The sequence below is a fragment of the Octodon degus genome, unplaced genomic scaffold (assembly GCF_000260255.1).
Source record: "Octodon degus isolate 3935 unplaced genomic scaffold, OctDeg1.0 scaffold00038, whole genome shotgun sequence".
Lineage (NCBI taxonomy): Eukaryota > Metazoa > Chordata > Mammalia > Rodentia > Octodontidae > Octodon > Octodon degus.
In genome coordinates this window covers 11,102,742-11,113,721 of record NW_004524614.1, presented here as the reverse complement: position 1 = coordinate 11,113,721, position 10,980 = coordinate 11,102,742, and the positions used below count along the sequence as shown (strand labels likewise).

The following is a 10,980-nucleotide window of genomic DNA, read 5'->3' as shown; positions in this document are numbered from 1 at the left end:
CTCTCTCTCTCTCTCTCTCTCTCTCTCAAATAAATAAAAAAATTAGAAACAGTATTACTATTTCTCAAGCACATATTGCCAACAGAAAAATTAGAAAATATAGGGGAGAAAGAAGAAAACCCTTGCAATTTTACCATCCAGAAAGAACTCACGCTTCACATTTTCCCTTCAGTATGTGGGTGCTGGGGAAATGAGGCATTCCTCCATGCACATCACTAATATATGCTCCCCCTCTCTCTCTGGGCCCTGTGGTGCTCCACCTTTGCTTGAAAGCAAGACAAACATGACTCCTTCCTGCAGTCTGAGACCTGCTGGGGGAAGACTAACAAACTGTGTAAAAATATTATGACGGGGTAGCAGCACAGTATTTGGGGGTGCAGAAGGAGGAATATCGAAGTTCATCTTGTACTTGCATGCCTGGTAGGATTCCTGGTAGAAAGACAGAGATTGTCCAGTCCACCCAAAGCACTGTAATGTGTATATCACATTTCTAAAACAAAGATATGGAGAAAATGTAATATGATGAGCTTTTTTCTCTTAGCATGAACTATGTAGAACTTTATACTCATCATACATCAATGTTTCATTGGCCAATTAGTAGTCCACTGGACAAGTGTAGCAATATTGGCTAGGCATGTTGGTGTATACCTGTAATCCCAACATTTGGGAGGCTGGAGGATCTCTGTGAGTTTGAGACCAGCTTGGACTGCAAAGTGAATTCAAGGCCAGCCTGGTGGGCTGGACCATCTCTGTCTTCTCTTTCCACCAGGAATCCTACAGCCACACAAGTACAAGATGAGTTCGATATTCCTACCTCTGTGCCCCCAAGTGCTATGCTGCTACCCCAGAACTTTGAAAGCCTGTCTCAAAAAGACAAAAAAAAAAAAAGGGTAACTCTATTTATCAAAGTAGTGACTTGCCTATATTTGGATATCTCCAATTTCTAAGAACTACTACTTATGGTACACTTCCTATTGCTGAAATTTAATGAGATTGAAAGTAAGCTACAAAAAGGAGCAGTCTGGTTTAGTAGCAAAGCACATGAAGGGGAAAAAGTGTAAGCGATTGCAACTGGCTAAACATTAACCTGCACGCACAGTGAGGTGGCAGCCACAACGGTAAATGCAGACTCGGATGGCGCAGACATAGTTCAGCACCCAGAACAGGCAGTGCAATCACACAGGTCTGCTCTAAACATCTGGAACACGGCTTTGCTCTGCCAACAGATGTTGAGAGAGGCCTTGGAAACTCCCTGGCTTGCTTACTTCTCTAGCTTCTTGTCCTTTCCCACTGAGGTTTCCAAAATACTGTGCTGTGTCCTGTTATGGGAACTGTCACAACATCTCACCTCCCTTGGCTTTCTTCGCAAGGGACGTTTGAGAGGAATTCACAGCATACTCCCTAGTTTGAGTCTGGCCCACCCAGCCCAGCAGTAGGGCCCAGCACCTATTGTTCTTAAATAAAGATTTACTGGAATTTAACTGTGTCCATTCATTGACATTTTGCCTATAGTTGTTCTCATGCTATAGCAACAGAATGGAGTAATTGTGACAGCCACTGTGCAGGCCATAAAGCCCAAACAGCCTGGGCAGATAAAAAGTTAGCTCAGCATCTCATCTGTAGTCTTTTTTCTAGCCATTCTCCTATTCCTCCTACCCTCTAAATTCTAGCTTCCCTCCATTTTTTTGTAGCCCTGTATTGTTTTGTAATCATTTCATGATTGTTTATCTCCTATTGATCTGTAAGTGACATGAGAACAGGGGTCTCACCTTGGTTTTTTTTGGGGGGGGAGAACAAACGGGGTCCACCTCTTTAAATTCCCTGCCACACTCCACCCCATTTCCCTTTAATGAAAGGCAAACCTGAAGCATCAGAGAAGCCAGCTGTTCTCTGTCAGTCCAGGGAGACTGGAAAATGCAACCCAGCCAGGAAGAAGTGAAAAAGCTCCCCTATTAGAGGGCCTCCTAATGACTCATGTTGGGTACGTGAGAGGAAGCTGAATCCTTCATTCAGACCCAGCAGTGTAGTTCTGGCAAGAAATACTCATGCTGCTAGGTGAGTTGACTTCAGATAATTTCAGGGAACATGTAACTGAGCCCAGAGTTAAAACCCTTTACTCTGAATCATCCTCCTGCCTCTGAAAAAGTGGGCACAAAGGCAAGTCACATACTGTAAAAGAACACAAGACACTCTGGAAGAGCTTGGTTTTCTGGAGACAGAAAGGTGCTGAAGAGTAAGGATCGTGTGATAGAAATCCAAAGAGGGGTGTAAGGAAGGGAGGTAGCTTTACCAAAGGTCCCTGCAGGGATGTTGAGGCAGTCGGCAATGACTTCCCATTTCTCTTCCCCACTGTGGCTTCAGAGCTATCCTTGATAAGACAGAAGCAGACTTCACAGGCAATCTTAGACCCTCCTCTCTGGGGGCAGCAAAGTCTACTTTTCTGTTTCCACTCTTCCTCCTCATCCTCGGGAGTCAGTGGACTGAGTGACTTATTCAAAGTTCATATTTGTGTTCCCAGAATTCAAAACACATCTGCCTGCCACACAGTAAGCTTTTGAAAAAGTCCCTAACTAAATCACCAGTTCCCTCTGTCTTCCTTGAGCAGATGTTAGCACGAAGGGGGAAGTACTTAGGAATAAAAGAGTACCCTTGCCAAACATTGAAAACCTGTTGTCTTTATCCATTTTCTGATATGGATATAACAGAAGGGCATGTTATGACAGAAAGCACAGACTGGGAAACTGCTAAAAATAAAAAATAAAAAGAAACGTGCTTCTCACAGTTTCTGGAGGCTGAGAAGTGCAAGCTCAAGGAGTCACATCTCCTGAGGGCTTTGTGCTGCACCATCACATGGAGAGGGTCACATGCAAGAGAACACGCATGAGAAATCAATAGAGGCAGATTCTCTTTTATAACAAACCCAGTCTTGACCCACCAAACCCACTCCCGCAGCATCAGCACTAATTCACTCCAAAGAGCAAAGTCTTCACAACATACTCTCTGATGGGCTCCACCTCCCACCACTACTGTAATCGCAGTAAAATTTCAACATGAGTTTCGGCAAGGGCACACATTCACAACACAGCAGCTCGCTTGTCAAAAAGTGATTTGTTTTATTCCTTGAGATTTCAGAAGGCAAAGAGCTAGCAAGGGGAGAGGGTTCTGCTCTGTGCAAAGGATAAAACTGAGTGGAAACTGGAAGGACAGAGTTCATATTGCTGTAGAGCGTCAGGCAGAAACCAGCTGAACCAAGAGGGTTTACTCTGAAGAGAAATTTGACCTGGACGCCCCATGTTCCTCCTGACTATAGCATTCTAATTCTCAACTAAAGGCACACTTATTGGCAGGGAAATAATATTTACATAATCATTCTGCTTAAACAATGAGTCTCATTGCTTTAGTTTGAGTATTGTAACAAACTTTAATGATACTGGTTCATGGATAATATTCTGACCTCCATCCTTCAAACAGTGATATATATAATCAGCAGAAAATCTATTCCTGTGACCACAAATTTCACGACTCATATTTTCTTTAGGATATATGTCACATTGCACCAGTCACAAAAATTAGTGTATGTCTTTTAAACACCAAGCTAAGACCAGAAAGGCACCTGATAACACATATTATGTGAAACATATTATTTTAAAAACAATTTAGAGAAACTGTTCAAAGGAAAGAACTGGGATGGGGAAAAAGAGACAAGCAGGAAGAGGGACAAAGATATATGTATGTACACACAAGTTAACTAAGATAATTTTACTACTCATTTCTATTAGTTCATTCAAAGGAACAGTTAGTGCTTATATTGTTTCGTCGATTTTGCATGCCTGTATCTGGTAATCTGAGCAACGACTTTAAAGATAACATTATGCAATGTAATAACCAATATTATTTCCCATTATCTTGTTTTGAAATTCTGAGACTTTTTTTCCTTTTCTCTTTAAAATAAAAAAAAATAGTAGTCTTTGGTCAAATGCTATTAAAGTAATTTCAAAGAAAATCTCAACTCATTGAATGCCATCCAGTTTATGCTAAAATGTTAAGTGAAACTACAAGTTCTAAAGCATTTGTCTAATACCTTTCTTCGAAATGGGTCAAGACCACTTCTTAAGTAACTTGTCATAATAATAGTGATTATGATTATTATTAATGAATGTATACCACACAGCTATGGTTTGGATACATGTCCTCCACAGATCCCTACAGTAAAGGCTCTTTCCCTATGCTGGTGTCACTGGAAGGTGCTGCGGAGTAGGGCCTGTAGGGGACCCTGTTGTAGTGGATGTGCCCTCATGCTTGGTTGCCCCTGGAAGATGAAGTGCACTGTTTACTTCTCCATACACTCCCAATGCAGGGCTGGCCAGATAGCTCAGCAGACTAAAGGCGCAGCAGCTGGAGTTCGATCCTGGCATGCCATGTGGGCCCCACCAGGGCACACTGAGCCAAAGATTGAGACTGGGCATGGTAGTACATGCCTGTAATCCCAGTGCTTAGGAAGCTGAAACAGAAGGATCACTACAAGTCTGATCTGTGTAGTGAGACTCTAGCCCTGTACTAAATACACTGCCACTGTGATGTGCTCACCTCACTGTGATCCCACAGTGGTTCTGTATTGGAACTCCTAAAACCATGAGACAAAATAAGCCTAAGTTAATTATTTTAGGTATCTTTGTTATAGTGATGAGAAATGGTCAAATATGTTCACAGTTTACATTTTTACAACATACAGTGTATGTTTTAATTCTCCCAGTTCACCTAGGAGGGAGCCAAGGAGATTAGGACTGCCAGCTACAGGATCTGCTCCCACCTGAGCTCAACCTAGTAGCTCAGGAGCCTGTGAATTTCCTAGCCCCTTTACACCACAGCACTTGGCTCTGCCATAGTGACCAGCAGGGAAGGGAGGGGGAACCTTCTACACGAGGTCACACTCTCCCATTCTTGTCTTTTCCTGCCCACTAGAATGAAGAGAAAATACTTGCTCTGGAGATCCAAAAAGGTCATGAACATATCCAGGCAGACATTTATTTTTCATGGTTCTTCCTTTTAAAGTCCTTTTGCAAAGACAGTAGGAAAAAGCAGACCATAAGTCTTTCATTTACAAAAAAGAAAAGAAACATATTGAAATAAGCAGATGTTATTTTCCCATATGCTTATTTATTAATTAAAAACCATATTGAGTATTTCCACTCTGTCAGATACTGAGATAAGCACTGAAAATTCTGAAGTAAATTTGACATATAGTCTGTGTCCCTGAAGAATGTTTAGTAAGTTCATGAACTACTCTATTTGCTATTGTCCTAATGGGAATATTTGAGCTAGGTCTTTGAAGTGTAAATAAGAAAATAAAAGCCTGTCCCAAGACAGAAGGGAGAAGACATGTAAGTATCCTTCAGATTTAACTTGGTATCCAGAATATGTCAAGACAGAGCATATAGCATGTATGTTATGTTCATCTGTTTAAATATAGGTAATATGTGTAACTTTGTTGTAGCATTTCTTGAGAGAAATGGGTATGGGTATGAGGATTCAATAGCAATCTCTTTTTTCACTCATTCCATCTCCTATTCTACCCCATTATACCTAAAATTCCTTTATACTTCAAAAATGCAACATTCACTCAAAGGGCCTTTTTGCACAAATTAATTATAATAAAATTATAATTAATCTCTAAAGGTCATAGTCAAGTTCAAGGAAAAAAATTCTATTTTATGTGTGTGCATGCTAGGGATTGAACTCAGGACCTTGCACCTGCCAAGCAGGCACTTATACCAGTGAACTACCTCTCCAGCCTGAAAAAACTTATAGTAGAAGTAAAATAAAATAATTTAAAAATCATAGCAACATTTTCATGAATGCAGTTATTGGAGCAATATGTTTCATAAAAACTGAGATATCTCAGAAGGCTTCTGCATGCAAAAGCCATGACTACCTATATAGTCAGGAAACACATTCGTGCATTCACTCACCTCGAAGTTAAATGCACACTGACATTACTTGAATGCTTACCAGTTTACATGTTCCCTCTTCAACTCAAAATAACTGCAATCCTTAAAATGTTGCTATGATTTTTAATCATTTTATTTTATTTCTATTATAAATTTTTTCAGGTTGGAGAGGTAGTTCACTGGCATAAGTTCCTGCCTGGCAAGTGCAAGATCCTGAGTTCAATTCCTGGCACACAAACAAAAAAATAACAGAATTTTTTTCTTGGACTTGACTGTGACGTTCAGAAAACATTGCACTTAATCTGATATTCAAAGAGCAGTGATTCAAACTCTTCAGAAACATTTTAACTATTTCTGATCAAATGCATATTGAATTAAGTCATAGTCTATAAAATATATTAACTTTCAGCCTAGTTAATTGTTCTAACCATGTACCAAATACATTTTAGTAAGAGGGAAATTTTGAAGCACGTCTTAAAAGTTATATTACATATGAATGTATAGACATAGTTATGTAGGGATATGTACATACATATATATATGTGTATATATAATTTGATGACACATACACTACATAAATTATACTTATGACTTAGGAAAAATAAAATTTCAACCAAACAGCAAAACCCTTTCAATATATATTCCTAAAGTTAGCCAAAGCACTTTACTATCTGCCCTATTCTGAAAAACCTTCATAATGCTCTATAGGAAATACAATATAGGTCTGGGGTGAAAGGAGCACACAAGACAGTTCTTTAAGAATTGGTGGGCTTTTTGCAACATCTACAGGGCCCAGGGAGCAACCACACTAGTTAGGAGGCTTTTCCAATTACTGAGGCAGAATCTGATAGTAGCCTGAGTCCAGATTGAATCCATAAATAACGAAGGTTGCAGAGCTTTGATTCTACACATTCTGGTAGGTACAGTGGTAGGATTTGTTAACAGGCTAAAAATAAGTTGTGTGGAAAAGGGGGTCATTAAATTTGGGAGCTCAACCAAGAGTAAAAGCAAAGTGCTGCAAGATGGGAACAATAGGAGATTGGTTTGGGATGTGTTATAGGTTACTCACCTACATGCTTGGTGGACAAAGCAGTTGCCCCTCCAAGTCTAGAGCTCAGAGCAGATTTGACTAGATCAAAACTTGGAATGTTCAGATTCAGAGAGAATTCCCGGAGCAACTCTAAATGGGAGGATAGAAAAGAACCCTGGAAGCTCCACTCTTCCAGGCAACACAAGAAGCAGAGGAGACAGAGAAGGAATGGCCAGGAAGCTGCAAGGAGAAGCGAGGAGGGCAGGAATATGGACTTGGCAGCCAAGCTGAGGAAGTGGACAAGGCAGGGGCAGAGGGGATGGGTTTAAAAACATGATATAGACAGATAGCCAAGACCTTATGGGCTTGAGTACTAATGTTCAAAATGAAGACAGTATTTGCAAGAATGCCCCAGAAAGTGGGGAGGGGTGAGATACATATATCTTCAAATTGGTCCTTGGGCAAAACAAAAGCCCAGAGGTATTGCTGAGGCTAAACTTCCAACTGTAGGCCTAGTGCTGTGGGTCTTTTTGTTGTTATTGTTGAGGACATCAAAAACCTTTCAAGAGCCATGAAAGCTGAACAGGCAAGCCAGGAAGAGAAAAGGGTCTCTTTAGGGCAGTTTTGGCTAATCTATGGCATGCAGTGGACTGTTTGTATCACTGAAAGCTGTATAAGGTTAGCCATCACTGCTTTAGGGTATAGCAAGAGGACCAAAGCCACTAGCACCAGGCCCTATGAGAAACCCTGCTTTCAATTCAATAAGAAGAAAGGTTTGTCTAATAGTGTTTGGACAGGATATCCTGTCTACATATTGTACTATGGATAACCACAAAGAAGATAACAATGTACAAGGTATTAATTATTGAAACTGTCCTATTAATCAGTTTTGAAACTGTCCCATTTATATTTGTTTCTCAATAAAATAGAATAAAATAAAAAAGAGAAACACTGCTTTCATTCTTCTCAATACACACACACACCTACACACACAGCCCATTTTTGTCAAGACTCATAATCACTATCAATTCACAAAGATTACTGATATCTCCATTATGAGCAGGGCTCCCCATTATTTATCCTGCAGTTTGCCCTGCTTCCTCCCCTCCAAGCAATCAGATAATGAATCTGGAATCTGAGTTCAACAGTTCTCCCCAGAGGCCTCTTTAACCATTGTAAATTAATGAAACATGGGTTAGGGACGCTGGCTTGCTTTATCTCTCACCAGCATTGCTTCCCCAGTACACATCATATGCTAAGGTTTCAAGGGTCCCTAACTCTGTGAGATAACACTTAGCACCCACCTGCAATATCCTAGTAGCAAAATCAGCAACTGCCCACAAACTCCAAGAAACAACACTGGAAACTGAATGGAAGAATCTTGTAGGGTAAGATGAATTTAAGATATGTTAGATAATGGCAACTTCTAAATAACATACAAACTGGATTAAATTCCAAATTCAAAGAAATTTTAAAACAAAAATTAATATTTTACAACAACTAACATTTTGTATGCAACATCAACAAAGCCAAGGCAAGTGACCACCAGTTACTAATTTCTTATGAATACAAAGTCTATTGTATTTCTAGAAAGGATGGTTAGTGATTGTCAAATTTTTGTGTAATTTCTCAAAAACATAGCTGTAAAGTTAACCACAGGGCAAGGATAGGAGTGGATATATGAATTTAAACTTTGTTGACTTAAAATACCAAAGTAATAGTTTCATGCAATATCATATGTTATAAATGAAATGGACATTATTCTCAGTAAAAGTAGATGACAACATTTGTATGCATATAATATCTACTATGCACACTCAAAATAGAAATTGTGTGCTCTAAATCTCAAGTAGTGATTGTACAGGGATGATCTATCAGATCCACCAGCTGGTCCATGAGTCTCTTATTTGTTTCTAGTATGAACTGAATCTTCAAAGGACAAATGGTTCTCCCCAGAATTTTTTACCACCAGCCATTGACTGAGGATGTTTAGCATTTATAGGTTTCTTAAAAAGATTGCTGGACAGAAAAAGTTTAAGAAATCATTGCTAGAAAGTACTAATGAAAAGATATATATCACTACAAGGTGATTAAAATCACGATTTGTCTAACAAATCCTGTAGTCTTGTTTGACCAGCGGTAGCCAACAGGTTTTGTGACAATGACCTATCATCTGATTTAGCCATTATTGCATTTCCACAGCTGAGGGCGCCGAGTAACTCGAAAGCCCAACACCATTACACCTCAATTATCTACAACTTTAATTATAAGTGGTTAGCATCAGTTTTAATCTTGAATTTGTGGCATCTTGACACAAAATTTAAAACTAAGTCTTGGAGTAGGTTCACAAGTCACCAGACTAGGGAGCCAAAAGGTGAACATCTAAATACTTTTATTAAAATGTGTACAAACATATGCGAAATATTCTATCGTAATACAAGACACTATATAAAGTATAGCAATAACTGAATTTTACTAATAAACCCTAAACCACTGGGGATTCAAATATTAAGCAGAAAAAAAGGGGAGAAGACACTAACCAAGGGTATTTTATTGTGGCATAGCAATATTTCCTATCAAAACTTACAAGCTCTTTTCACAAGGACGTTAAAAGTACCTGTGTCATGCTAATATCTTCATCTGCGAGGAACCCTTGCCACTAGAGAATAAAAATACAGATGTTTCAGATTGTTCACTTTCTATATCTCCCTGCAATGTGTTACTTTTATGCCTTGCTTTAAGACTGGGTGCCTGTAGACCCCTGGTTAAGTGAAGTTGGTGGACATAATTTTCAACTCTGCCTCAGAAATCACTTTCAGCACTGTTTAAGCCAGACCCATGCACGATGGGGTTTTTGAAACGTCGATGCAGTGAGACCTTGATCTTTACTGGATCCACAATATAAGGCTTTTGAACAAAGTTGTTTCTTTCATTCACCTCCCTCATTTTCTCCCTGCAGCCACCCTGGCCATACCTCTAGGAATTCCTAGAGGGAACACCTAGAGGGAAAAGTTCCCTTTCCTCACTGGAGAAACTGATTCTATTTCCTTTTGCAACTGGGGTGCACGTGACAGAGTTTCCTTCTGGCTCCTACGTCACATCTTCCCAGGGAAGCTAGGGCTGCTAGGCCCTAAGTGAAGTGTAATCCTGGGTGACCCCTAAAGGTGTTGAACTGAGGCTTGCTTTGACTGGGAGACTCAGGGTTCCTCTTGTCCCTGGCACCTCCGAGGTCCTCTCCCCAAGGTGGCCCTCTGCCTGGGCCCTCGCACTCACCAGAAGAAGATTGTGAGCCACCAGGTACCCGAGCCGAGGGCTGCCGGGGATTCCCGGGGCTAGGCGCCCGGTGGCATAGCCGTGCCAGGCCACCACGTAGGGGTTGTCGATGGTGATCCAGTATTTGACTTGGCTGCCAAAGTGGCGGAAGCAGAGCTCAGCATAATCCCTGAAGTGGTCAGCCAGGGAACGGTTAGCCCAGCCACCATAGATGTCCTGCAGGCGCTGGGGCAGGTCCCAGTGGTACAGGGTGACCACGGGCTGAACGCCCAGCTCCCGCAGCCTCTCCAGCAGGCGCCGGTAGTAACGCAGGCCCTCGCGGTTGGGGGCGCCCGCGCTGCCATTGGGGAACACACGCGCCCACGAGATGGAGAAGCGATAGTGAGTGACCCCAAGCTCGCGCAGCCCCTCGGTGTCACGGAACACGTTGTTGTAGCCATCGCTGGCCACGTCTCCAGTGGTAGGTAATGGGGCTCCCGACGGCTGGCCGGCCCCGCTGGGGTCGCTGGCGGCCGCGGGGGGCCGATGAGTAAAAGTGTCCCAGATGGACGCGCCCTTGCCGTGCTGCCGCCAGCCTCCCTCGGTCTGGTAGGCGGCGCTGCCCACAGCCCAGAGGAAGCCGTCGGGGAAAGTGTCGTGGAGGAGGCCCGCGGCCTCGGGCACCGGGGGGCGCGCGAAGCGGGCCCAGGTCTGCGCGCCGTCGCCGGGCTCCGCGCGCAGGCAGCGGCC

At 41.9% G+C, this 10,980-nt stretch overlaps 1 protein-coding gene across 1 annotated transcript in view; it reads right to left on the bottom strand.

Annotated features, from left to right (window-relative positions):
* Kl (klotho) overlaps window positions 1–10,980 on the bottom strand; it is a 46,612-nt gene that overhangs the window by 33,998 nt on the left and 1,634 nt on the right. Inside the window, exon 3 of the mRNA XM_023715062.1 lies at window positions 10,252–10,980. Coding sequence (XP_023570830.1) covers window positions 10,252–10,980 — 729 coding nt within the window. The remainder of the gene's footprint in view (window positions 1–10,251) is intronic.